Genomic DNA, 27,940 nt, shown 5'->3' on the forward strand with positions numbered 1-27,940 from the left:
AGAGAGGTGGCTTGACCTGCCCGGGTCACACCGCTGTGCAAGAGCTGGGCCTGGCAGCTGCGGCTTCCGCTCCTGTGTATCATGCCCGCCTCCGTCCCAACCCCCGGAGGGCCTGCCTGGTGCAGACAGCCCTATGTGTCGGCCTGGCCTGGCCCAGATTGGGCAGGACCTAGGGCCCTGATGGCTGAAGAGGCCCTCACGACCCTGCAGCCTGGGGTGCACGAGCGTGCCCCGCGCCGGCTTCCTGGCTGGTGTGCACCCCGCCCCGCCTGTGTCAGTGTTATGACGGCACGTGGACTTTCTGTGGGCAGGGCCGCGTGTGGGGCGCCCACGAGGGGCAGCCACCTGGAAGGGGCGGCTGCACGTCCTCGGGCCCGTCCTTGGCCTGCTTGGCCCTAGAGCCCGGTGCAGCCGTGCCCCCCGCCCGCCCCCGAGTCCTCCCTGCCTGTCTCGCGGCCCGGGGAGGGGCATGGGCCTCTGAGCACACCAGCCTGTCCTGCTGCCGTTGCCTCCTGGCCGGGACCTGGGCAGGATTTTTCGCTTTTCTGAGCCTTGGTTTTCTCATCTGTAAAAAGGCACAGAACCTCGCTTGGAGCCGGCCGGCAGCTGCCGCCCCTCCTTCCTCTCCGGCCACCTGGTGCCCTTTGTCGGCCTCGCCCTGGCCGTTCCTCGTGGCTGGGCTGCCTGGGCAGTGATGCCGTCTTGCAGTGACAGGGCTACACTTGCCGGCCCAGCCTGGGGCAGGCCCCCACCTTGCTGGCCTCACCATACCTGCCGGGACAGGTGCTCCACGATAGCCGTGCCCAGGTGCCGCATCAGTGCCCCTGTGCCCGTGGCAGGTGGCCCGGGAGCAGGGTGGGGAGTATGTAAGTTTCGGCCCCATCGACCGTCAGGCTGCTCGCTAAAGGACAGAGGTCAGATCTCACACCTCGGCTGGTGGTGGAGGTGAAGGGAGCCGATCCCCTAATGCTGTCTCCCTGTCCTGACGGCCAAATACCTGCACAAACTGCTTCCCGAGAAACAGACGAGGGGAGAGGAAGGGGTGTGGTTGAAAGCACCGGGGTTGCCTGGCTGGCAGGACCGTGGTCCTCCCGGAGGTGGCCACACGGATGCCATGAGCAGGGGCAGGGCCCTTCCCGGGAGCACTGTGGGCTTAACGGGTGCAGAATTCGGGTCCCTCCGAAACAAACCCTGATGGCGTGGGAAGGCGTTCCGGCGTGGGGGCGGTCCTCAGGAAACAGGGAGAGTCGCAGGGACCTTCACGGGCAAGGAAGGGAAAAGGGCAGGTGCTTCCTGCCTTCCCGCAGCGGAGCGCAGACGGCGACCCCGTGGCCAGGTGACAGGTGGAGGACACTGGCCGGGTCTCCCCGTCTGGGGGCAGTTGGAGCCCTGATCCTGGTTCTCTGGCCCACGTCTGAGTGTGGCCTGCACGGAGGGTCTCAGCACTCGGCCCCGAGGACACGGTGGGGATGGTGGGGACCTCATAGCCTTTCTAACCCCGCTGCCTGCCAGGCGCCTTCAGGCCTGAATTTGTGGAAGTGGTGAGCGGCCGGGGGTGGGGGTGGGGGCGCTGGAACCCTGCGGGCCGTGGTGCACAGGCGGGCAGCCCTCCAGCAGGCGGGTCTGGGACAGCGTGTTGAGAAGACACTGTTCCCCCACACGGATCTGACACCTTCCCGGGTCAGTGCTGACACCCCCCCCCCCCCCAACAGGGAGCTTGGAAAGTCAGGTGTGAGATCCAGTGGCCTAATTTTAGACCTCGGGTGTGCATGGCAAAACAGCAGGATGATTAAAGAGAGAGAGAGAACGAGGACAGCCCGGCTTCAACCCTTAACTCTGAAGCCAGCACGTTCCCTGGGGGAGCATCACCTGCCACCTGACAGGGCTGCCCGTGGCCTCGGGGGGCGGGTAGGAGCCCCCCCTCCCCGGGCGGAGCTCAGCGGAGATGCGGGCCGGACCAGCAGGTGGGCAGAGGCCTCCACGCCGCAGAGCAAGTCATGGGGTGGAAGAGGTGCGTTTGTCCAGCACCGTGGGAGGAACCTGCTTTGGGCAATAAACCTGCTGGTGCGCAGGGAAGCTTTCAGCTCACACAGGTCCCCGGCCTGCTCAGGGGTCAGACGGCTCGTTGGCCCTGGGGCTGGGAGGCAGGTCCTGCCTGTCCAGTGGTTCTGACCCCTCGCCGGCTGTCACGTCCCCTGCCCACGTCTCCCTCCTGACCTGCCACTTACCTGCTGTTCGGGGCTTGTTAGGATCAGGCGTGAAGGGAGAGCATGTCCCCTGAGGCGGGAGTTACCGTTCCCCGCGGGGGGGCACCTGGGAAGAGCGGCGTGACCCTCCTCCCCTTGGTCGGCCTCGAAGATGCAGGATCGATCGCTCCAGCCCCCCACCCCCAACCCCAGGGTCCCTGCCGTCTGCCCGTCCCCCTGGGCGCGGCCACTTGTTTTAGTCTCTCTGCAGTTTAGGACGTTGAAGGTTTACATGTTGGCCGCGCACGTGCACCGTCCACCGTCTGCGGAAGGCGGATGGTGAGAACAGCTGTCTGAGCCCTGCCCCGGGCCCCGGACGTGCCCTGAGATGCCCACCTGCCCACCTGCCCCCACCGCAGCCCCTGCAGGTCCCTCATCCTTCCGTTCGGGAAAGCAGAGGATGCTGGTCTTAGGGCAGTGGTGGGAACTGGCCTTTGTTAGGGTCCCCTAAGCGCTGGGCCCTGTCCTCACAGCCCCTCTGAGTGGATTTTGGAGGCCATTCACTTTCACACCCAGAGGCCTCTGCACTCTTTCAGCCCCTTGAGGGGATGTCCTGTCATTTGCTCAGCAGGCCCCACCAGTGGACGAGCAGCTGATGTCACCCTTTGCCCCATAAACAGCCCTAAAGTAAACGTCTTCATCCTGCTTATCTGCACACGTCCAGGATCTGCTTCTGGACCCTGGAACCTCCGGTCACCGGACCGTGTGGCTGTGACTGGTGGAGCTGGCAGGGAGGCCCAGGGCCCCACATCCCGAAGCCGACTGGCTGGTGGCTTGAGCGCGACCCTTGACCCCTAGGTGCTGCAGGAGTCCCTGAGCCGCCCCAGCCGTGCATCCACGAGGCCCCTGCGGCTCCTGCTTCAGCCGGGCTGAGCAGCGGCTCGGGAGGCTGTGCGGGGTCTTCCGGAGAGAGCATGCTGTCATGCTGTTGTGCTGCGGGCAGGGGCCGTCCTGTTCTGTGTTCTGTCTGCCGCGTCCTCGGGGGACACAGAGCCACAAGCCCCCCCTCAGGGCCCCAGAATGTTCCCGTGTTGGGGGGAGCGTGGCGATTAGCACAGAACACGGTATTTTGACCCAGGCTGTACTCAGTGAGGAGAGACTGTCCCCAGGCGCAGGGCTCTGCGAGGGGATTGGGTTTCCATCAGGACGCAGCCTTTTTGTGTTTCTCAGCTGCCGGGCGGGGTGGGGGGCGGTGAGGACGTCACAGCCTCTGGGAGCTGTGTGGCCGTGAGCAGGACGCGCACCTCCCAGCCCTGAGACCCGGCAGAACAGCATGGCTTCTGCCCGGGGAAGGGTGGGTTGTCTCGGCTGTGGCTCCAACAAGTGCGCAGTGGGTCTGGGAGGCGGCGGGCGGCCGGAGGACACGGGGGCCGCCGTGCTGTCTCGGCAGCTGTCGTGGGAACCCGCTAGATTCCAGAGTAAAAGGCTAGGCTGCTGTCACTGCGGAGGGCTGGGCCCGGTGCTGGGTCCGGGAGACTTCTGGACGGATGTCCCAGATCGGGCGTGTGCGCGGCCTGTGGCACCTGTGCGTCCCGCCCATCTTCAAGGCCTGCGTCCACACATTTGGCCGCTGGCCGCGGGTATCCGGGCCGCTGGGGGCCGCGGGCGAGATGACCCCCAGCCCTCTCCACGCCGCTCTGCTCCTCCGCCGTGGGGCAGCCCTCCGCGCGGCCCCGGGCCTCGTACCTGCTCCCTGCCGGTGCAGCAGCCCTCGAGCCTGGTCTGTGGGTGGCGGGTCCTGATCAGCCGGGGTTCCTGCGAGGAGCAGGTGGTGCCGGTGGGCCCTGGCCACCGGGGGTTCCTTGTTCGACCCCAGTGATCCCACAGGCATCTGGGGTTTCGGATTTCCTCTCTCTCTGGCTCCTTCGTTCTGCCGGCTCCTCCCCCATTCGCTTTGTCACCTGCAGTGTCCCTCCCTGCGCCTCTGGCGCTTTCTGGTGAACCCTGGCCCACTCCGCCCCCCACCCCCCACCCCCCAGGCCGGCACGTGGCCTGGCCGGCTGGACGGGACTCCGCTGGTCTGGTCCGGACAGCACCCTGGGGCGTTGCAGGCCACATGTTCCTGCTGGAGGACCCATCTCTCTGTGCTCTGTGTGGGTCTCCTTTTCAGCCCTCAGGCCTCGAGTGAGGGTCACCTGCCAGAGAGGCCTCCCCACGGCCCTACCCCAATTTATTATTCCTCCCAGCACCCTTCTCTGGCGATCACATCCCCAGTACATCTGCCCCGCACTGGAGGCCCCGAGGGCAGAGGCCACGCTGGCCTGGTCTCCTCGGTACCCATTGGCTGCCGGGGTCGGGGGGGGCAGGCCTGCAGCGCGGGGAGACTGGCCTGGCCTGGCCTGGGCTGCTCTGTAAATACCTCCCCCGGGTGCCCCTCGGTGCTGGATTAATTGTCCTGAACCTCTGCCCCAGGAGGCTGTGCCTGGCCCCCAGCACCTGGAGCAGGGGGGTGCTCAGCTCCGGTCCTGGAGAAACCACGGTCCCCCAGCCTCAGCGGGCCGCCGGGCTCAGTCCTGAAGGTCATGTAGACTTGTGCAGAGGCCCAGCCCCTGGCCACCTCGTTTCTGTCCTTTAAAAGGAGAGGAAACCAAATGGAGCCCAGTGGACAGGGCCCAGGTCGGCGTGTGGCAAAGTGAATGATCCCAGCTCAGCGCTGAGTTCAGCGGCTGTGAGGACACCAAGCGTGTTTGTCGGCACAGAAGCTCAGCAATTATCAGGAGCTCGCTGGGACTTGGTGGTGGCCTCCAGGTCATAAGCCGTGGGCCACAGGCGGGGTCAGCCCTCCCCTGGAATGGCAGCCCCTCTTCCCCTCTTACTAGCTGAGACCCTGGAGTGACAAGCGTGCCTGTTGATTCGCACCCGCCTGGGGTGAACGGTGGGGTCGCCCCCTCCCTGGGCTGCACTGGCCTCCCAGCATCTTTGTGCTGGTCCCTGGGCGAGAGGCGGTGGCCGGCGGGGTCGTGTGTGGGACGGGCCGCTCCAGGCTGCTACTCGCAGCCCCGCAGGCTCGCGTCCTCGGCAGACTCAGCAGGAGCCTGGCCGCGTGTGCACGGCCCCATCTGCTTCTGCACGGAAAGCCCCGCTGCTCCCGTGAGGCACCCAGGCCATCTGAATGTGTGTCCAGTGGGTTCTGGGCTGCCGGGCTGGAGCGGGATGGCGCCCTGCAGGTTCCTGCCGCATCTTGGCTGCGGGATGCGCTCTCCCCGACGCTGTCGCTCCCCTCTTTCCCCATGAGCGACGGCTTTGCCTGCCCCCGCCCACCGCCCACACGGAGGCGGCTGTGGACGTGGGCACTTAGCAGGTCGGGGGTTTGGCCAGTGTCCGCGAGCGCAGGACGCCCGGGAGGCTTGGAGAGGAAGAGGCCCCCCCCCTGGGGTTCCCAGGCTGCTTGAGGAGGGGGGAGCCTCCAGAAAAGACTCCGGGACTCGGAAGACGGCATGTGGCCCAGGGGATGGAGGGGACAGAGTGGAGACCCCCGAGGACGGGAGGCTCCTGGGCAGAGGGAACTGTTATTTTAATTTGCAAATTTTAAGTATGTGGAACAGTGGCGAGAACGGGCCTGCTGTCACCCGGATCCCAGGACACCCTGCACGGTTGCTGCCCCTGCGTCGTTGCATCCCCAAAGCTAAGGACGTTTCCTGCCTCAGCACGACCTCATTATCATGAGAGAGAACATTGTGAGCAAACTTTGGAAGCAAGAGCAGGGTTTGTTCTGTGTTCTGGAACGAGCGAGTGGGTGAGTCATGGCATTGGCCGCCCGCCCCCGGCCCCGGGGACAGGGGAGGCCGTCAAGGCCCTGGGGTCCAGGGTCTGGACGAGGTGAGGCCTGGACCCAGGATGCAGGACAAGGTGGGAGGGACAGCCAGAGGAGGGTCTTCAGCATGACCAGCAGCAGGCGAAGGGCGGCGGGCAGCCCCTCCGGATGGCCGGGACGTGCAGGAAGCTGTGGCGTCCAGGCAGATGAACGTGAGGGGACGCGGGGCCTGTGGCCGCTGGGTGGCCTGGGACGCCGGCACGGAGCAGGGCTGCCCGGGGGTGGCCCGTAGGGCTGGGCTCCATGTCGGTGGTCCCGGCCGGCCCGCCTGACCTGCCCAGGAGAGGTCAGGCTCTGAGGGGTGGGGCCTGGTCGGGGATCCGGCGACGTGCCGCCCGGGGGCAGCTGGGGACACCGGTGGCCCTCAGGACTGGGAGACGCCTGGTGAGGCCAAGGGCCTGGGGCCGTGGCGGCTCTGGAAGGGGCACCGGAGCGTCACCTCCGTCACCAGCGCGGCCTCCCCTCCCTCCCACGAGTGTTTCTGGCTCCACCGACAGAAACACTGAAGGTTGAGGTGGGGGGTGGGGGGCCGTAAACTGCCCGCATCTCCGCCCAGGCTTCACGTGGCAGAAGCTCCTGGTGCGGTGGGAAAGGGCTCTTGGGCCCCGAGCCATCGTGCCCAGCCCTGCAGGGCGTCGGGGCTGGCGGGGCTGTTGGAGTCCAGCCCGTCTGGAGATCGGTGCCAGCAGATCGGGGTGGGGGGCAGGGGGAACAGCCCGGAGGCCCAGGGGCTTAGTGGCTAGAGACAGGCTCTGGGTTCAAGGTTGGGCTTTCCCACTTCCCAGCTGTGTGGCTTTGAGTGAGTCACTTAACCTCTCTGTGCCTCTGTTCCCTTGTGTGTAAACTGAAGTGCTTTCCTCGTGGGTGGCGGCGAGGACTGAGAAGGTCCCCGGGCGGGCGCTGCACACAGTAGCTGCTGTGCTCTGATCCCATCCAGCCATCATGAGAGGTGCTGACTTCTCCTGGGAAGGCCGTTCCCGAGGTTCGCCAAAGCAGGAGCTCCATCTGCGAGCTCTCTCCTCCGAGGCGCAAAGCCTGTTGTTACAAGGACCTGACGGCCACCAGGGTCCCCAGAGAGTCGCGTGCCCCGTCAAGCTGAGAGGTCAAGGAAGGCAGGAGCTTGGTTTTGCCGTCTGCCTGCAGCTGTACTCTGAGCCCCAGACGGCCCAAGGGGTGTGTGTGTGATGCCTTCTGTGGCTGCTTCTAGGACAGCACCTTCCAGGGGTCATCCCGTGGGTGGGGAGACGGGAAAGAGGCTCACACACCAGCACGCCCGAGGAGTCGAGTGTGCAGCAGGGTCGTGGGTGTGCACAGAGGAGCCCGAAGCCAACTTTGGGGGAGCTGCGTCGGGAGCAAGCGGCTGCAGGGTCCCCACCGTGTCCTGGAGCAGCACAGCTGCCTCGCCATCCCAGGGTGTCTGGTTAAAGCGCAGATTCTGACTCGGCAGGTCTGGGGCAGGTCCTGAGAGCCTTCCAAGCTGCCGGTCTGCGGACCACTCTGGGTTTGAGGAACAGGTTTAGAGGCAGCGAGGAGGCCAGCCTGGGAGGGAAGGCAGCTGGAGAGAGCAGCACCGCGCCCCCAAGCCCTCCTGGCGTCAGGTCCCCCCAGACGGGGCAGCGTCCCCAAGGGACGGCATCGTGGCCCCGGTGGCCTCAGGCCTAGTGACTGCACAGCAGGGAGGGCCCCCAGGCCCGGCTCAGCCCCGCTCACACCTGGGTGCCACACAGGTTCAGGAGTGGGTGCTATCCTGGTGGAAAGGTTCAGACCACACTCGCGACTTTCTTCCACGAAAGACAGTGCCACCAAAGCGCGATGCCCTGCCCTGGCCAGGTCGTGTCCCTGCTGTGGCCCAGCTCGCTCCGGATGCTGGTGATGGCCAAGAGATGGGCCCCTCCCAGCTCCGGACGCCTGATCAGGAGGTGAGCTGGGGTCTGCGCCACAGCGAGGTGAGCACCCTTGGACGGAGCTGGTGATCTCCGTCCCGAGCCGGGGGGCCCGCGGGCCGTGTCACGCCAGTCCATGCAGACGGGGCCTCTTTTTCTGGATTAACTGTGAGGGAGCACAATTAGGCGAAGCACTTTCCTCAGCGCAGTTCCTGCCCTGGAGGATAAGAGGATTAGCTGCACCCTCGGGCTCCGGCACCAGTATTGTGACATGGGCTGGTGGAGCTTCACTAGCCCTCCGGCACATGCCCATCCTCTCTGGGCAGGGGGCTCACAAGGAGAGCCCCCGGACAAGTCCCGGCCCTGCCTTTGTGCATCGCGGCAGGTTACCTTCCCTCTCTGAACTGCAGTTTTCACCTGGAACGTGGTTGTAGAAATATTGATCTGTCTTCTCCCCCGCCACGCAGCCCAGGTCTGGGTCTGACCTTTCAAGCCCAGCGAGTGGTTGGCCTCCTGACAGATGCCACCACTGTCTGCTCTCTGGACCTGGGGACCAGGCGCCACACCCCACTGCTGCCGCCCCCTGGGGGGGGTCCCAGGGCCGAGAGGGGGCAGACGTCTCGTCTTCACCCACCCGGCTCAGCGGGTGACGGGGAGGCTACAGGGGGGCTCTGCACTGCTCCCTGCTTCCCAGATGAAAGCGGTCTGGGGCAGAGGGGCTCAGGCCCGCCCTCCTGCAGAGCCAACCCCACCCCCAGCCCTCCCGCCCTCCCTGCCCGGGACTCCTCCCCCTTCCTTCCTGTGTCTTCTGACTCCTCCCCCTTCCTTCCTGTCTCGTGACTTCTCCCCCTTCCTTCCTGTGTCTCGTGACTCCTCCCCACTTCCTTCTTGTGTCTCGTGACTCCTCCCCCTTCCTTCCTGTGTCTCGTGACTCCTCCCCCTTCCTTCCTGTGTCTCGTGACTCCTCCCCGTTTCCTTCCTGTGTCTCATGACTCCTCCCCGCTTCCTTCCTGTGTCTCGTGACTCCTCCCCCTTCCTGTCTCGTGACTCCTCCCCCCTTCCATCCTGTGTCTCGTGACTCCTCCCCGCTTCCTTCCTGTGTCTCGTGACTCCTCCCCGCTTCCTTCCTGTGTCTCGTGACTCCTCCCCGTTTCCTTCCTGTGTCTCGTGACTCCTCCCCCTTCCTTCCTGTGTCTCTGTCCAGGCTCGGGAAGGGATCTTTGTGCCCCAGGCCTTGGCTCCTCGCTCCCGCTGTCGGCTCCACGTCCTGCCCCAACCTGGGCCTCGGGCTGTGCACTGTGGGAGGTGCCCCCCGAGGGTCCCGTGCCATTGCCCGGTCAGTCTTACCAGCCCACCCTCCTGGGGTCGCACAACACGGGCTGGGTGGGCACAGGTGCCCAGACCGCTGAAGGCTCGCTTCCTTCAGCCCAGAAGACGTGCGTGCACACAATCCTGGGAGCAGCTCTGCTGACACCAGCCGAGCTCGTGACGCAGGGCCCCCAGCTGGCGTGCGTGAGCCAGCCATGGTCCATCCACGCACAGCTACCTGGATGGTCTGGTGGCCACACGCGCTGGAGAAAGCTGGACAGGGCAGAAACCAGGTCAGGGGCCGTGGGGCGGGGGCTCGGGGGCGCGGGGAGCTTTCCAGGGCGATGGGAAGTGTCATGTGTCTAACAGAATTTTACTTTTACCTCTAAAGCTGACCGAAAATAGTCTCCCCTTCTAAAATAAACTACTCTTAGCTCAGAAAAAAAAGAGAAACAGCCGTCTGGCCACAGGTGCGGATGCTGTGCCGACACTGGCGTTGGCACTGGTCTTGGTGGCGTGTCCCGCCCGCCCGCCCGCCTGTGATGCCAGAGGGGGCCCAGCTGCCTATCGAACCCGCGTATCTAGACAGCTCCCCAGCTGAGCGCCAGCACGGCCCAGTTTTCTTTTCGAGGCTGAAGTCCGTGTAAATATTGACCAAATAAGGCAGACCAGGTTTTGTACTGTATTTGGTTAGTGGTTGAAGAGCCACTCACTCCACGGCTATTTTCCCAGTGGCTTCCTACAGGTGGGCCTTGTTTCATTTAAAATTTTAAAAAGACCCTAAAGAGCTGTGCTTAACTCAAACATTGTAAGTGTAGGGGGAAAACCAGCACATTTAGATGAATCCCCGAGCGAGCGGATCTTTCAATAAAGAATCAACTTTCGGGCTTCCCTGGTGGCGCAGTGGTTGAGAGTTCGCCTGCCGATGCAGGGGACACCGGTTCGTGCCCCAGTCCGGGAAGATCCCACAGGCCGCGGAGCGGCTGGGCCCGGGAGCCATGGCCACTGAGCCTGCGCGTCCGGAGCCTGTGCTCCGCAACGGGAGAGGCCACAACAGTGAGAGGCCCGCGTACCACAAAAAAAGAAAAAAGAGTCAACTCTCCCAGCTCCGTTAGTGTATTTATTATGTAAAACTGAAAAGACAGGTATTTGGTCTGCTTAAGGACTGTGTCGCTGGGTCCATGGGTGCCCCCTGCCCCAGCCTGGGGCTCTCGGGCCACGTGGCCGCCGCATGGCCTATTGAGGGGGTGATGGGCTTTCTTGTGGGGGGGCTGGGCAGCTTCCCTGCTTCCTCCAGATGTGCATGGGTGGGGTGCCTCCGGCGTCCTCCTGCACTGCCCCGTCGCAGGCACAGGGAAAGCAGCTCAGACAGGATGGGCTGCCCGGGGGTGGAGTGGGTGGGGAGCGGTCCTCACAGCCGAGCCGTCCCCCCTGATGGATTTGCTGGCTGAGAGCTCCCAGGCCTCTTTCCCGGACTACCTGCGTTGGCAGGTTGGACCCCAAGACGAGGTCCCACCCGAGTCACAGCTGTGATCACCTTCCGAGTCAACAAAGGCGCCCAGAGCCGCCCAGAGGCCGGGTGGCGGCGGGGACCCTCGCCAGCTCCGCCACGTCCTGAGTAGTGCCTGGCCCGAGGCCCCGCTGCAGAGCCAGGATCTGGACCAGCCGTCTGTCCCCCGCCTGCCCGGTTCAGGGCTGGCCCGTCCGAGGCTGGCGGGCTCCACGTGGTCAGAGCCTCCGGGTCCCTTTCCTTCCCGCAGAGGCAAACATCAGGGACGGGGGAGGTGGCCACGGGGCAGAGTGTGAGTAATCGACATCACAACAGTGATCCTTTGGGGGGCCGGCGCAGCGGGGCAGTTGTGTCCTGCCCTGATGAGGTGACCTTGGTCGCCCTGGGCAGAAGGGGCCTGGGGACCTGCCCGGACGGGATCTGCCCTCGGGGGTGTCAGCAGGGGCGAGGAGACGCAGGGGACCCAGGGCCCAGGAGCAGGAGGGGGTCTTGTGACTCGGTCTCGTGGGTGAAGGGAGGCCGAGGAGGTGGCAGGGGATGCCGCAGGCCGCGCCGGAGGGCTGAGGGGGCCTGGCGGGCATTTGTGTAGGTGGAGGGCAGCTGGTGTGGGCGCTGGGGTCTGCTCCCCGCCCCCCGGGGAGAGCGACAACAGCCCAGCCCTCCAGCCGTCAGCCGGAACCCGACCATTCATCACATCTCCGCGTCTACGAATTGTGCTTTTCGCGGTGTATCTAAGAAATCACTGCGTGACTCGAGGTCATACAGATTTTCTAGTTTGTTTTCCTCTAAAAATTTTGTAGCTTCAGTTTTTATGTTTAGATTTATAACCCACTTGTGTTAATTTTTGTACGTGGTCTGAATTCTGCGCACGACACCCAGTGCCGTTGTCCCCTGCCCCCTGAATTAATGACCTTTATACTTCATCACAGATCGGTCGACCTTACACACGTGGGTCTATTTCTGGACTCCCTGTCCTGTTCCGATGGTCTGTTTGTCCACTTTGGCACCAGTCCTGGTCACAGTGGCTTTATGATACGGTTCAAAATCTGTCGACTTAGCCTCCCTTTGTCCTTTTTCAGTTGTTTTGCCTATTCTAAGTCCTTTGCATTTTCATGAGAATTTTAGATTCAGGTTGTCGATTTGCAGCAAAAAGCCTGTTGGGGTTTTGATTGGGTTTGCGTTGAATCTGTAGACCAATCAAGGAGAATTGATATCTTCATAGTACTGAGTTTCCGGACCCACGGACACTCTGTATCTCTCCGTTTATTGAGGTCTTTTCTTAAATTCTCGGCGAAGCTTCACAGGTTTCGGGGTGCCAGTCCGGCGTTATTTGTCAGGTTCATCAGCGTTTCTGTAGGTGACCATGTGTCACAGTTCACTTCACATGATGCCTTCTTTCTGGTCTAAGGGAGCATCCGGGGTGATGTCAGCTGTAGGGTTTTCACAGATGCCTTTTGTTAGGACGAGGGCGTTTCCCGCTACTCCTCATGTGCTGAGTTTCTGTCAGGAGTGTATGTTGGATCCTTGTCAAATGTTCATGTCTATTAAGGCGATCGTAGTGTTTTTTCTTACTTACATTGTTTATGTGGTGAATTACATTGAATGGTTTTCAAACGTTAGACCAACTTTTTGTTCCTGGTATAAATCTCACTCGGTTATGATGTATTATCCTTTTAGTGTGTTGTTGGATTCTGTTTGCTAATTTGCTAACATTTTGTCTAGAATTTTTGCATTTTGTTCAGGAGGGGTATTTTTCTCTAGTTTTCTTGCAGTGTTTTGGTATCAGCTAATGCTGGCCTCATTCAATGAATTGGAGAGTGTTCCTTCCTCTTCAGTTTTTGGGAAGAGTTTGTACATAATTGGTATTATTCCTTCCTTAAATGTGTGGTAGCATTCACCAGTGAAGCAGTCTGGACCTGGAACTTTTTCTCGTGAAGGTTTTTGACTATATGTTAAAATATGTTGATGGGTATAGTGTGTGCTGGTCAGACTCTCTGCTTCTTTTCCTGAGTGAGCTTTGATCCAGTTCATTGGTATAAGTTGTTCACATATTCCTTTTTTTGCCTTTGTGTCTTTTTCCCTTGATCTCTATTCAGATCAGTCTGAATAGAGGTTTTATTCATCTTTTCAGAGAACCATCTCATGGTTTCATTGATTTTTCTCTAGTGTTTTTCTATTTTCTATCACTGATTCCCACTTCAAACTTTCCTCTACTTACATGGGTTTCATTTTCTCTTCTTTCTCTAGTTTCTTGTGGGAGTTGAGACCAGTGATGGGAGACCTTCCTTCTTTCTCTCCTGTGGGTGTTCAGTGCCATAAACCCTCTCAAGCAGCAGCATCCCACAGACGCTGGTATGTTGTGCTTTCATTTTTGTTCAAGTCAAAATCCTTCTAGTTGCCCTTTCCGTTTCTTCTTTTTCCCGTGAGTTGCTTTTTTTTTGGAAATGTGTTACTTAGTCTCTAGATGTTTGGGGATTTTTTTCAGCGATCTTGCTGTTATTAATTTCTAATTAACTCCATTGTGGTCAGAGAACACACTTTGTGTGATGTATAATTCTTTTGAACTTACTGGGACTAGTTTTATTTCCCGGCACGTGGTCTATCTTGGTAAATGTCCTGTGCGCACTTGAAACTAATTTCTACCGTTTTTTTTTTTAAATTAATTAATTAATTATTTTTTGGCTGCGTTGGGTCTTCGTTGCTGCGCGCGGGCTTTCTCTAGTTGCGGCGAGCAGGGGCTACTCTTCGTTGTGGTGTGCGGGCTTCTCACTGCGGTGGCTTCTCTTGCTGTGGAGCACAGGCTCTAGGCGTGTGGGCTTCAGTAGTTGTGGCACGCGGGCTCAGTAGTTGTGGCTCGCGGGCTCTAGAGCGCAGGCTCAGTGGTTGTGGCGCACGGGCTTAGTTGCTCCACGGCATGTGGGATCTTCCCAGACCAGGGTTCGAACCCGTGTCCCCTGCATTGGCAGGCGGATTCTTAACCACTGCGCCACCAGAGAAGTCCCTCTCCTGTTGTTGAGTGAAGTCTTCTATAAACGTCAGTAGACCAAGTTGGTTGATAGTATTCAAATCTGTATCCTTACTTGTTCTATCAATATGGAGAGAGGGGTATTGAAATAACTATTTCTGTTGTGCAGATTTATCAGTTTTACTTCATGAACCACAAGCTCAGGCATCGGGTGCATGGATGTTTCGGGTTGTTATGTCCTCTTGGATAATCATGAAACGATCTTCTTTATCCCAGTAATAATGTTTGCTCTGAAATCTACTTTGTGTGAAATCAATGTAACCACTCACTCTCCTTTTGACCAGTGTTAGCAGGATGTCTCTTGTGCCAGCCTGTTACTTTGATCTGGTTTGTATCTTTATAAGCAAAGTGTATTTTGTGGAGCTGGCATGCAGTTGGACCTTGCTTTTTTATCCAATCTGACAATCTCTGCTTTTTCTTTTTCTTTCTTTTTTTTTTCCTGTCTGAACCCCATGGCATGTGGAACTTCCCCGACAGGGATCAGCCCCGAGCCCCCTGAAGTGGAAGTGCAGAGCCTTAACCACTGGACCGCCAGGGAAGTCCTGACAATCTCTGCCTTTAAATTGAGATGTTTGGCCGTTAGCATTTAATGTTATTGATGGGGTTAGGTTTAAATCAGCGTCCTCCATTCCTTCATGTCTGGTGTCTGGAAAGCCCTTGTATATTTGTCCGTTTTGGGTGGTTTCGGGTGAGAGGCTAAGCTTCATCCATCTTAGCTGGAAGTAGAAAGGACAGCAGTAATGACTTAATACCATTCAGTACTCAGCCCATGTTCAATTTTCCCCAGTTGTCTCAAAAGTATCTTGTTCCAGTTGGTGTGTTTGAATCCGGATCTGAATAAGGTCTACACGTTGCATTCAGTCAATGTGATTCCCGAGCCCTTTTTACCCAGACCAGTGTCCCACCCCTTCTTTCCATGTCATTTACTTATGGAAGAAACTGAATCACTTGTCCAGTAGAATTTTCTGAGTTTGGATGATTATATCTTTGTGATGCTTTTTAACATGTTCCTCTATATTTCTTGAACCTGATAGTTATAAAGAACTCTTCGTAAACGTGCTGCGTGTTCTGTTGAAGCATGTGAAATCGCCAGTATTTGACTATTTGCCCTGCCAAGTGCCGTGTCCAGACGTTCCACGTCACGCTACCTGTCGCAGCCCGTCAGGAAGCGCCACTTTGCATGACACTGAGATTGACCAGTGGATTCAGGAGGTCAGCCTGACCCTCACGGCCAGGTTCTCTGCCCTGTCCCTGATGGTAGAGTTTCCTGCGTCCTCATTTAGGAGTTGCAGATGGTGACGCTTCACCTCCGTCATGCCGTGTCGGGAAGCTTTCAGGTTGTCTGGGGTGGGCAGTAGGATTTGGGGACCGTCTCCCAGGCAGTCAGGTCCAGATGGGAATTCACTGCTGGGGGAAGACTGCGTGCTGCTCAGCATCGATGTATTCCCTGGAGAAGCCGGTGGAAGATGTCCAGTGAGCAGGTGATGGCTGAGCGAGCTCATGGACAGTGGTGAAGGGGCAGTTCGGCGGGGGGAAGCTCTTGGACGCCACCCTGTGCGACAGGGCGCAGCTTGGGACTCCCTCTCGCGGAGCCCCCCAGCTCCCACCCTTCCCAGTCCCTCCAGGCCAGGCCGTCGCCCACTTTTAGATGGAACCAGCTGGGCGGGCCCCACCGAGTCCCGCTGCAGGGAAGCCCCTCACCCAGCAGGCTGGCTGGGAGGCCGCTGAGCTGTCGTGCGTTCCCGCGTCCACCCGCGCGTGGAGATCAGCGCTCGCAGGGGCCCCCTCTGTTGGCTGCATCGCGTGCGGATATGACACTGAGCACAGACAGAGGTGGGGTGTCATTTGACGGTGGAGCCAGGTGCAGGGAGCGGGAGGTTCTGACTGTGCTGGGTGGTCCAGGGCAGCTCGTGGCGTGCATCGCAGGCAGGAAGAAGAAGGCGAGAAGGCTGGAGCACCTGTGTGTCTGGCGGGAGGGGACCGCCACCCGAGCGGGAGGGGTGGTGGTGCACAGGTGGTTCGTGCTTCTGGGCTGTGGGCCCCTTTGAAAAATGCAAGGAAACGCTGGCTCCTTCTCAGCAAAAGCTACAAATGCAAAAGCACTCGGCCTTTGCTTCCGTTTGGGGATGCTTACTGAGCCCCGGCACACGCCCAGGCCCCCAGGTGGAGAGCCCGGACTAGACGGTGGCCGGCCTCCCTCCTGCCGGGTTCAGGGCCGCGGGGGCTGCAGGGGGAGGTTCTGGCAGACGGGTGCCCGCGTGGTCCCAGTTCTGCCGGCCCTCACCGCCCGGGACGCGGGCACAGCAGGCTTTCCTCACCTGTGGGCGGCACCCCGCCGCCCCCGCTTGTCCCCCCAGAAGGAGGCAGACAGCGCCGCAGTCTCCTCCAGGCACGCGTCAACTCCCGGACTCTCACAGCAGCACTACGAGGTGCGACGTCGCTGCTTGGCTCCCTCTTCCGGGTCAGGAAACTGAGGCAGAGAGAGGGGCTGCGACGCCCCCGGGTCACACGGCTGGTAGGCAGAGGAGCTCGTGGGCGAACCCGGGACCCGGCACCCAGCCCACCTGCCGTCCTCCGGGCGCTGGGTCCCCACTCAGCAGTCAGTCCTTTAAGGAGCGTGGGGACCGCTGCCTCACTTCACGGACACGTGGGGCGTCTGGGAGGCTGGGGGCAGTCCAGAGCAGCCCCCCCCGCCGCGCTGTAGAGGTGCTCGGGGCACAGGTTCCTCCTGCTGCCCTGGCTTTTGTCCTGTGGACCCATCTGGGCTTTGAGTTATCACTGTTAAATTACATGTACCAATCAAAGCAAGCACTTACTTCCTGTGTTTTTTCCCCATTTTCTTTTCAACATCAGGCCTGTAGTAGGGCCCCCAGTAAGAGCTGGACGTAGGGATACATGGGCGCTTGGTGGGTGGGTGGATGGATCGAGAGGAAGGACTTCTCATGCTTCCAGCGCTGGAGGCTCTCTGCTCTGTGGACCACAGGCCCTGAAAAGAGCCCCCCGAGTCCACCTCTGCCCTTGTGGCCTCACCCCCATGCCCCGTCGTTTCAGTTGCTGTCACGCACGCTCACTGTGTCCCCAGCGAGATGCTCGGACAGTGCGGGACGCTTGGCGGGTCCTGGTTCTAACAGGTGCCACTGGGCTGTCAGCCTCCCTGTGTGAGGGTGTCCCAGGGGACACACTGTTACCTGGCCCTGGGCGAGCATGCGGTCCCTGTGACTGTCTGTGGTCAGTACCACTGGTGTTTCAGGCAGAGGACACGGCCCACGGGCACACAGTCTGCGACAACTGGCCAGGGTCCAGGCCTGCTGAGCCCGCGGAGACCCCCCTGGCTCACACACAGGAGTTCCAGGTCCTGAGTCAATGACGTTACCCGTCAACACTCTGGTCCCTGGGCCTCAAACCCAGCAGGCGTCCTCTGAGTGTTGGGACACAGCGCCCTGCGAAGCTGGTGGCTCAAAGGCCTCGCGTGTCTTGGGAACGTGTTTTTTCTCCTTCCCTGTGGACGCTGGCGAGTCGGCTTTGCAGTTAACGGGGCTGCCCATCCGGCGGGCACGCGGCTGTTGTCTCCCTGCCGCCCCCCCGCCTGAGCCTGCAGGAGCCCGACCCCACATGGGACGCCTGCTCCCACCCCGGGCATGGCTGCGGCCGGGGTTGCCGTGCAGGGTGGAAGCCCCCATAGCCTCAGTGTCCAGATTTTTCACCTCAAATTGGATGCCTGGGTTTTTGTTTTTTAATTAATGTATTTATTTTTGGCTGCATTGGGTCTTCGTTGCTGTTTGCGGGCTTCTCATTGCAGTGGCCTCTCTTGTTGCAGAGCACGGGCTCTAGCCGCGCGGGCTCAGTAGTTGTGGCGCGCGGGCTTCGTTGCTCCGTGGCATGTGGGATCTTCCCGGACCAGGGCTCGAACCTGTGTCCCCTGCACTGGCAGGCGGGTTCTTAACCACTGTGCCACCAGGGAAGCCCCAGATGCCTGGGTTTTAATGTGGAAATTCTAAATGGTGTTGAATTGTTGGGTCAAATATATTTTTTTATTATTATTTATTTATTTATTTTTTATTGGAGTATAGTTGCTTCACAATATTGTGTTAATTTATACTGTACAGCAAAGTGAATCAGCTACACGTATACATATATCCCCTTTTTTTGGATTTCCTTCCCATTTAGGTCACCACAGAGCACTGAGTTCCCCACGTTATGCAGCAGGTTCTCACATAGCATCAATAGTGTACATATGTCAATTCCAGTCTCCCAATTCATCCCGCCCCTCCTCCCCGCCTTGGTGTCCATACGTTTGTTCTCTACGTTTGTGTCTCTGTTTCTGCCCTGCAAATAAGGTCGTCTGTACCAGTTTTTCAGATTGCACATATATGCGTTAATATACGATATTTTTCTCTTCCTGACTTGCTTACGTCACTCTGTATGACAGTCTCTAGGTCCATCCACGTCTCTACAAATGACCCAATTGCGTTCTTTTTCATGGCTGAGTAATATTCCATTGTATATACGTACCACATCTTCTTTATCCATTCCTCTATTGATGGACAGATATTTTTAAATAATGTGGGTTTGACCAAAACACCTCTGGGCTATGCCTTACGCCCTCTGAGCCCCAGGACGTGGGCCCCGGGCTGCCGGGGGGAACAGAGCCACCTCCTTTACAGGCAGACCCAGCACCATCAGTGTGGCCGAGTGGAACCCGGAGGGGACCAAGACGAAGGGGCTGCTCTTGGAATCAGGGCCCCTGGGGGAGGGGCCCTCTCCACCCGGACGAGGCCCTGGTGCTGGCGTGTGGCCATCCATCGCCCGCTGGCTCTTCCCCGCACACTGGGAGGTGGATGAGGAGTCACTGGCCCGTTTGTCGCATTTCCCTGCTGACTCGGTTGATGGAATGTACAGCTGGCGGCTGGCGGTCAGGGCCAAATTCCCCCGATTTCCATCCATCCCAGTCCCCTCCTGCCCCGGCAGCCTCCTTCCTGGCCCAGATTCTGTGGGAGAGGTTTGCAAAAAAAAAAAAAAAAAATCAACATTTTGGGGAAGAGGCCTACCCGTTACAGAGGTGAGCTGGTGACCCTGCCTGGGGTGTGTGCAAGGTGGCCCAAGTTGGGAAACGCAGAACCAGCCCAGTTCACTTGGATTTCAGGGAAACAACAAATGGGAGCTACATTTGGGGCAACTTGTACTGAATTATTTGTTCTTTATATGAGATCCAGGTTCACCTGGGGGCCTGTGTTTCTCCGGCAGCCCTCGGGAGAGGGAACGTGAGTGTGGGGTAGGGCCAGGGGCTGGGCCAGGGCATCTCCATTTTGGGGTCCTGGCAACCTAGAAGCCACGCCAAGTCAGGAGGGTGACGGCAGAGCGTCTGGTCATCCCGCTTCGCACCAGTCACTCGGCCCCCGGGGTGCTGACCCGCCTCATCTCACGGCCCAGCCCGTGGTGGCCAGTCCCCTGTGCTCAGCTCCACTGCCTGCTTCCGGGCCCCTAATCCGATGAAGTGTGCAGCTGGGCCCCGAGGAAGGCCAGGCGGGACATTAACCTCGGACCCAGCAAGGCTCCTGGCTGCTGCTTTATTGATTGCCTTGAAATAACAACCCGTCTAAGGCCGGCCAGCCTGGAGGCAGACAGCTGCTGGCGAATCGGATTCGCTGTTTCCCCTCCTCCCTCTCCCACCTTTTGTCTCTGGGTTGCTCAGAAAGTGCAGTTATGACCCCGCCGTTTCCCAGGTGAAGGAGCAGGCGTTGGGGGGCCACCTGGGAGGCCAAGGCTGGCAGAGCGGTCCCCAAAGGGCCTTTGGTGGAAAGACGCTCCACCGTCCGCAAAGCAGCGGGGGGCCCAGCCCGGAGTCCGGAGGTCCCGGCGCCCGGTTCGCTCGGCTGAAGCTCGGCCCCCTCCGCTGCCCAGGGCTCTGGGCTGGGGTGCAGCCGGTCACAGCCCCCTTGGATACAGGGGAGAGGCCCCTCCTTCAGGGGCCGGACCCGGCGTGTCGTGAGCAGAAGAGTCTGCCCGGGTGGGTGACGTGGGTGGCCGTTCTCATCTGTCCCTAGAGCTCAGATTCGACAGGGACGGGATGTTCAGGAATCAGCTCTATTGAGCTAGAGTGTGTATACAATACAGTAAACACATTCTAGTGTAGTTTGAGTCTTGACAAATGTATACGCCTGTGTCACCACCGCCCTGATCAAGACCCTAACCCTTCCTTCCCCAGACGTCCTCTCCCTCCCCTTCCTAGTCAGACCCCCAGCCCAGCCGCCGGGGCTCTGACTCGTCACGTGGTGGGCTCTGCCCTCCAGGCCTTTGCGAGGATGGAGACTCCTCCTGCGCTGCGTGAAGCCGATGACAGCCGTCCTCTGGATGGACCACACTTCGTCCACGTGCCCCGTTCGGTGGGTGGCCGGTTCGGGGTGGGGGGAGAGCGCGGAACATGCCTGCACCGACAAACGCGGGGGGCTCTGGGTCTGGCCCCCGGGGCTTGTGCTCCCGCACCGGGCCTGCAGGAGGGGTGAGGACGTGGTACTACGCGGTTTCCCACCCATTTCAATGTCCTTTTGAAAGCGTTAGCTCGTCAGCTGGGAGGAGAAATCAATGGCCTTTAAAGCTGCATCTTGAAATCCCATACCAGGAACAAGGTTTTGTGACAAAGACAGCATGTTTGAAGGACAACTGGGCCCCTTCAGATAGAAGGGACCCTGGGCCCGGAGTCGCGGGGTCGCTCGGGTGCTCCTCCTTGGGGCTGAGTGACCACCCCCCACCCCAGTCACTTCTGAGGGGCCCCGTCTTCCCGACGTGTAAACGGACCTCATCCCACCCACCCCAGGCTTCTTTTTTTTCTTAACATCTTTATTGGAATATAATTGCTTTACAACGGTGTGTTAGTTTCTTTTTTTATATATAAATTTATTTATTTATGTTTGGCTGTGTTGGGTCTTTGCTGCTGCGCGCGGACTTTCTCTAGTTGCGGCGGGCAGGGGCTGCTCTTCATTGCGGTGCGTGGGCTTCTCATCGCGTTGGCTTCTCTTGTCGCCGAGTATGGGCTCTAGGCCCGCGGGCTTCGGTAGTTGTGGCTCGCAGGCTCTAGGGCGCACGGGCTCAGTTGCTCCACAGCATGTGGGATCTTCCCGGACCAGGGCTCGAACCTGTGTCCCCTGCATTGGCAGGTGGATTCTCAACCACTGCGCCACCAGGGAAGTCCCAGTGTGTTCGTTTCTGCTTTATAACAAAGTGAATCAGCTATTCAGTTTTTCACCATTGAGAACGATGTTGGCTGTGGGTTGGTGATATACGGCCTTTATTATGTGGAGGTAGGTTCCCTCTATGCCTACTTTCTGGAGGGTGTTGAATTTTGTCGAAAGCTGTTTCTGCATCTGTTGAGGTGATCATACGGTTTTTTTCCTTCAGTCTGTTAATATGGTGTATCCCATTGATTGATTTGCGTATATTGAAGAATCCTTCCATCCCTGGGATAAACCCCACTTGATCCTGGTGTATGATCCTTATAATGTGCTGCTGGATTCTGTCTGTTAGTATTTTGTTGAGGATTTTTGCATCCATGTTCATCAGTGCTATCGGCCCAGGCTTGTTTTGAGTGTTCAGTGAGCGCAGGTAAAAGCACTTAAATCGTCAGGTGCTGAATCGACGGTTGGGATTTTTATTGTTGGCGTTGACATCCCTCGCTTCTTGGGACGCCAGCGCCCCTCCCAGCTCACTCTGCCTGGACGTCCCGTGCACCCTTGTGGCTTGAGTCTCGGGTCCATGTGTGAAAGCAGGCTGCTTCCTCCGGCCAAGGACAATTTGTGTCCACTTTCCCGACGGACAGTCACCCTGCAAGGACCTCCCTTCACCCCTCGGTGGGTTCCCTTTGGTCCAGCTGCTTTGGAGGGGACTGTCCCCCAGGGGCCCCAGAAGGAAACGTGTGCAGGTTCCTGTCCTGAAGGCCGACCACCCAGACGCCCCCGCGACTTTGAGCAAGTTGGCCCGGCTGGCTTTCGATCCACAGGGACAGGCAGGCAGCCGTGGAGACGGCAGAGGCGGGAGGGAGCTGAGGGGCCGCCCTCAACTTGGCTCCGCTGTCGGCTGCCGAAGGTCGAGATTTCAGGCGTGACGAGCTTGAAAAAATAAAGGCAGGCTTCTGTGGCTAAAAGTTAAAAGCTGGAAAGTCTGTTTTTGGCGGCGCACTGGGGGGTAGGGCTGAGGGCCCCGGACCCGGTGGGAGCGCCCCGCGGATGGTGGCGCTGGGCCACGTCCGCAGGCTCCCTGCCCTCCGCGGTCCCCTGTGTCATGCAGTGGGCGACCCGAGTGTGTGCCAGGCCCTGGGCAGAGGAAGCCAGGGCGGCAGCGGGCCGCGCGGGCTCAGGGCCGCCCCTGCCCCCGTGTTTGTCGTGTTTGCCGGGAGAGGCTGCTTCCGGGAGCACCTTGTGGTCCGTCCGTACAGGACTCGCAGGGTGGATGCCCCACGGGGCTGGGCTGAGAACCCCTGGCTGCCAGCCGCATCCCCCCATCCCCCCTCCTGACCCCTCCACCCCGCTCCCGCCCTGCACCGTGACCCTCCGCGCAGGCCTCACACGCAGGCTGCTTCTCTCTCCGCTGCGTAGGTCGCGAGATGGGAACATAAGACCCGAAAGCTGAGCGGGGCCTTCGGGTCCCCCCACCTGGCCTGCTGCACCCTGGGCGGCGCCATCCTGCTTCTCAACGTGCTGCGCTCCCACTGGTAAGACCCCCGCCCCCCGCCCTGCGCGCCTGCGGGAGGGGCAGCCCGACCGCACGGAACCCCGTCCCCTCCACGAGAGTCCCAGCCGCCCGGGAAGGCTCGTGCGGGGGTCAGGCGGCACCCAGGACGTGGAAGGAAAACGGGAGCCGCGAGCTGTTGGGGGGTGGGGGGCGCAAACGGATGACGACCAGGGAGCGAACGGATGGACTGTTGGCTTTCACTGTGCAGGGGCTGCTCTGAGCTGGGCTAACCTCTTCCGCGCGGCTCTGCTGGCTGAGAGGTGCCCGCACGGAGGGCAGCGAGCAGTGACCTCGGGGGGTGGGGGGGAGGACAGCCCTGCGGGCTCTGTGTCGGCTCCTGAAACCCTCCCGCAGGCTTGGCTGCTGGTGCGTTTGTGCTGCACTCCGGCCTTCCTCCCCCAGTTACTCTCTAGAAACTCAGCCTGGGGGGAGAGGAGACCCAAACGGCCCCACCTGGGCTGCAGTTCAGCCCAGGTGCTACCCTTCGGCTCGATTGATTTTTTTTTTCCTGTTTTCTTCCCTAACGAGCCTTTGCAGACACTCTGGCCCTTCTGAATGAGTGAATGAATGAATGAACGGGTGAGCGAACACGTGAGTGCCCGAGTGGGCACATTCCATCCCCGCCGGCCGCTTTCTTCCTGGCAGTCACCGAGGAGGCATCTAGAGCTCCCGAAACATCAGTCTGTTTAGGATGCAGGACCTGCTGCCTTTCCCCGAACAGAATGTGCTGTTTCCGGTTCTAGACTTCTGCGTTCTTGGCTTCCTGAGTCCAAGATGTAAAGAGAAAACCCCAATCGGGCTCTCCTCAGCCTGGTACCTGCTGGCCCAGAACCCTGGGCCAGCCCCAGCTGCTGTTTCTGGGGGGTGGAGGCTGACAGTCCCTCCCGCCCTGCAGGTGGGCTGCGCCCAGGTGGGCAGCCAGGCGGGGGCCGGGGCAGCAGAGGGGCGGAGGGTGAGGTGATGGAGAGCCCGGCGGCCCAAGGGCTGAAGGGGGCCCCCTGGGGCCCCGACCCAAGCCCCCCCTTTGCCAGCGCTCCGTAGAGGCAGGTGGCTTTAAGACGAGCCCTTCTCCCTGTCCGTCCTGCTTCTGTACCCTGAGGGCCAAGCCCCGAGGGCCGACGGCCTTTTCCTGTCCCTCCTGTTTCTTCTTGTGTCCTGGGCCCTTAGGAGGCCCGGGAGGAAGTGACCCCAGGTCCAGCGCCCTCCCCACCGTCCAGGCCCCTGTGTCAGTGCCGGCCAGGCCTGGTGTCTGGCTGAGCTGGCCACGCAGGGAATCTGGGGGGAGAGAAAGGACGCCCCCCCCCCGCCCCCCGCAGGCCTGTTTCCTCTTCTCCCCTCTCGGGTCCTCCTCCCGGTTGCCCCCTGCTGACAGGTCTGGGTGGTCTGGCTGGGGCTCTGCGGAGGGGCTCTGCGGGAGCCCCGCCCCCTTCCCCTGTCGCTTTATGTGGTTCCTGCAGGGGGGGTGTGTGTGTGGGGGGGGGTAAAACACACATTACTAAAATTGACCGTTTCAGCCATCTTAAGGTATAGTTTTGTGGTGTGTGTGTGTGTGTGTGTGAATTGACCGTTTCAGCCATCTTAAGGTATAGTTTTGTGGTGTGTGTGTGGGTGTGTGTGAATTGACCGTTTCAGCCATCTTAAGGTATAGTTTTGTGGTGTGTGTGTGGGTGTGTGTGAATTGACCGTTTCAGCCATCTTAAGGTATAGTTTTGTGATGTTCAGGACCTCCCCATGTGAATGGGTGTCCATCAGTCATGGGCTGAGGCGCAGCGGACAGGAGCCGGGCTGTGCTGGGGGGAGCAAGCCTCCCCCCACACCTGTGTGCTCGTTGCCTGAGGGCAGGGCCCTGCGTGTGGACCGGCGCACTGGCGGGGTGTGAGCACGGTGGCTCTGTCCCTGTGGCCATCTGGGTGCCAGCCGTTGCTGCATCAGAGTCCAGCTGGAGCTGCTCAAGGACACGGTCAGGACAGGCCTGATGGCTGAGTGGCCGCACGAAGGAGCAGTGAATGGGGCAGACAGACGGGAACAGCTCACTGCAGAGCAGGCCGGGCAGCCGGTGCGGGGGGAGCACATAGAGATCGGGTGGGGCCTCCCCCAGGCTCATGGGCGGGGGACAGGACTCAGCTCCTGTGGCTGCAGGACCGAGGCTCTCATCCTGGAGTCTGTGCCCTCCCCACAGCAGGGCGGGCGCCTTCCTCCAGGCCAGCGGGAGAGTCTCTCTGACCTCCAAAGCCTCTTTGAAAGGGCCCCAGGGTAACATTTTCGGTGAAATGCCCTGACCTCGCACCACCAGGTACTGGCACCCCTGGTGTTCACAGGGCAGCCCACCCTCCAGGGGAGGGGTTGTGGGGTTATGCAGAGCAGGGTGAGCCTGGTTATCAGCCTGGGCTCCTCCCCCTTCCTTTCCCCAACTGGGCGGATTTGTAAGACCACAGACCCTCTCTTGGCTGTGATGGGTTTGGGGAACACTTTGGAAAGGTGATGTGTTGATCAAATGTACAGAATCAGTACAGCATCGGAGCCCTAAATTCCACATGATTTTTCACAGGTGGAAAATGTTACCCATGTGAACATTTTTTTGATTTTGTGGTTGTATGCTTATTTTAATGTGTGTTAGAAAACACAAGTGAGCCTGTCAGATGCTACTCTCGTGGACAGTTTTGCTCGGTGTGGGTTGAAGAACGGGGAGCTTAGTGCCCCGAGCCCGAGACGGTGTCGCGGCCACGTCCCCGAGCGGCTGGGGTTCCCTGGGCTTATCGGCTGCGGATAGAAATGGGCACCAAGTGGGACACCCCTCCCCATCTCCACCCATGTTCCGGGGTTTCTGGGGAGCAGAATGCAGACAACTTTGTCACATTTAGACCAAAAGCTCAGTCCAGGCTTTAAAAGCAGAACTAGAGACATGGATGAGCCTCTCCACTCACACCCCCAGCGCAGAAAACCCCAAAAGCAACCGCGTCTCCTCCGTGGGATCACAGCTCAGGCCCCGCCCAGCGTGCCTGTCCTGCTTCATCTCATGGTGTCACCCTCAGTTCACTCCCGTCCCTGAGCTCTGTGGGCAGAGCGCAGCGGGTCACATACCTCCCAGTGTCACCATCACAGGGGTGAAAACTGAGCCTGGGGCACCCAGGCCTGTCTGAACCCAGTGCCACTCTTCTGCCCGAGCCCACGGCGCTTCCATCGGGTCGCCATGCGGTGCACCCACTAGAACTTGGGGATGGCCGGGGGGGCCCGGCATGCCTCGCTGCCCTGGGTTTGGGGGTCGGGGGTCAGCCTGGGCGGGGGCTGAGCGGAAGTGGGTCATCCGCGTGGAGGCCTGAGCGCCTCCCCCACCCCACTCACGCACAGTCGCTCTGCCGTGTGTTCCCTGGCACTCTGGTGGCCAAGGAGCCAGGGGCCTGCAGGTGGGCTCTGCTGGGCCAGGGCCCACCTGCTGCCCACGCCCGGCCCCTCCCACTCCACTGCCTGCAGACAGGAGAGGGGGAGGGGCGGAGGCTGCTGGTCTCTCGGAGCTGGGGGTGGGGGGTGGGCACGGCTCGGCCACCTAGCACAACACTGCGTGTGCGCGGCCCTGAGCCAATCCCAGCGGCTCAGCCTGGAGCTGCAGGGTGACCCTGAGCCCAGGCAGCAGGAGGGGTGGGTGGAGAGCAGGGGGTGTGGGCAGCGTGACCGGTGGCCAGGTGTGCCCTGACACATGTGTGCCACTGTTTGACAGGTCACCATGCAGGCCTCTGCCCACGGCGTCCTGTTTGCTGTTCAAACAGACGCTTCTCCCTCTCTCCCTGGCCCCCTTCTTCCTTTGCGGGGAGGGGAGGCGAGGGGAGGGGGCTGCTTTTCCTCTGGCTACTGAACACGTACTGGGACCCCTTCTGCCTGGCGTGGGCTGGGGCCAGGGAGATGCTCGGGGCAGGAGGCGCCGCTGTTCTCCACGGGCTGAATGTAGTTCGGGCGGCCCCCCTGCAGCCCACTTCACTCGCTTTCGGCACCCGCCTTGCCCCGAGTTCGACACTCCTGGCCCGGCTACTCTGGGGGCCCCAGGGGGTGGGGGCGGGAGGGGCAGGGTGGCCCCTCTGCACAGCAGTGACCTGTCTCTCCTGTCCCCTGCCCCGCAGCTTCACGCAGGCCATGCTGAGCCAGCCCAGGATGCAGAGCCTGGACAACCCCTTGGCCTACCGCGTGGGCCTGGCACTCCTGGGAGTGGGCGGCGTGTTTGTCCTTTCCAGTTTCCTGGCTCTGGGCTTCACAGGGACCTTCCTAGGTAAGACCCCCAGGGCGGGGGGCCGGGGCCCGGCTACCACCAGCTCCAGGCTGCCTTTGCTCCTCCAGGCCTTGGTCTGCCCTGCTCCGCTTGGGAGGCCGGGCTCTCAAACCCCATCCAGCTGCTTGGCCGCCAGGAAGGGCGGGATTTCTGTTCGCTGTGTGCGGGCTGCGAGCAGGAGCTGGCAACACATGGGGGGCGCTGCGCCTTCTGCTTTCCCCACTGCCTGCGGCTCCGGTGCTTTGGGGCTGGGAGCCCAGTGCTGGCCTGGCTGGATGTCCTCCTGACGTCAACTCCCAGCAGCTTGGAAGCTCAGGAAGGAGAGCAGCCCGGGGGCGGGGTGGGGGCTGCAGGGGCCAGGGCAGCCCCGGGACTGGGGGAGGGGGAGGGGGAGGGGGGCCACTGCCGCAGAGAGTGCCCTCCGGGCACACGGGGCACAGGGAGGTGACCCGGCTCTGACGGCCTGGTCAGGGGCTCCTGGGTCCTCCTCCCCTCGCCCCAGCCAGCTGTGGAGTCTTGGCCTCCATTCCCTGCAGTGCCTGGGGCGGCCTGGGGCTCTGCGGGCTGCAGCAGGGGTCCCACAGAAGACCCTCGGAAGGCAAATGAGACTTGTCGTCCTCTGGGGACCAGCACTTGGGCGAGGACCTGGCAACAGCTGGAGGGAGCCCGGTGCTAGAGGAGGGTGTGCAGGTGCAGGCGGAACCCGGAGGGGTGGGGTGCAGGGCTGCGGGCGGGAGGGCAGGGTGGCTGGTGTGCAAGGGCCAGTGGGGCCAGAGTGGAAGGCCAGCCGGGGGCCACGTCGCACGTGTCCCGAGAGCCATGCAGGGGACTGAGGTGTCACTCCCGGGGAGGAGGGGGCCACAGGCGTGGTCTCCCAGCAACGAGGCGGCGACCGGTGGGTCCGAGCTGGGCTAGGGGGCAGGGAGGAGGTGGGGACCACGGTGTGGGCCTCATGGAGGGGGAGGGAAGGGTGGTGCTGTCGCCTCAGCTCGGGAGAGCCGGGGTGAGCAGCCCCGCAGCAGAGGGCAGCAGGCGGGGGCAGCGCAGGGTCTGGAGGAGGGAGGGGGAAGGGCCCAGATACCAGCTGCCGCCGCGGAGAAACGGTGTGGAAACTCAAGTGGCCCACAGACTCTGGGATGTAGGGCACGGCGGCCGCTTCCCTCCGTGAGTCA

At 60.8% G+C, this 27,940-nt stretch overlaps 1 protein-coding gene across 10 annotated transcripts in view; it reads left to right on the top strand.

Moving 5' to 3' along the window:
* The window catches only part of PEMT (phosphatidylethanolamine N-methyltransferase), a 47,773-nt gene that overhangs the window by 15,557 nt on the left and 4,276 nt on the right, over nucleotides 1-27,940 (top strand). For all 10 annotated transcript variants that reach the window (XM_082859954.1, XM_082859955.1, XM_082859948.1 and 7 more), the window contains exons 3-4: nucleotides 22,375-22,490; nucleotides 26,623-26,768. In XM_082859954.1, the coding sequence (XP_082716080.1) occupies nucleotides 22,375-22,490; nucleotides 26,623-26,768 (262 nt within the window). The remainder of the gene's footprint in view (nucleotides 1-22,374; nucleotides 22,491-26,622; nucleotides 26,769-27,940) is intronic.

Source organism: Leucopleurus acutus (genome assembly GCF_964270905.1).
Source record: "Leucopleurus acutus genome assembly, chromosome: 19".
NCBI classification, from domain to species: domain Eukaryota; kingdom Metazoa; phylum Chordata; class Mammalia; order Artiodactyla; family Delphinidae; genus Leucopleurus; species Leucopleurus acutus.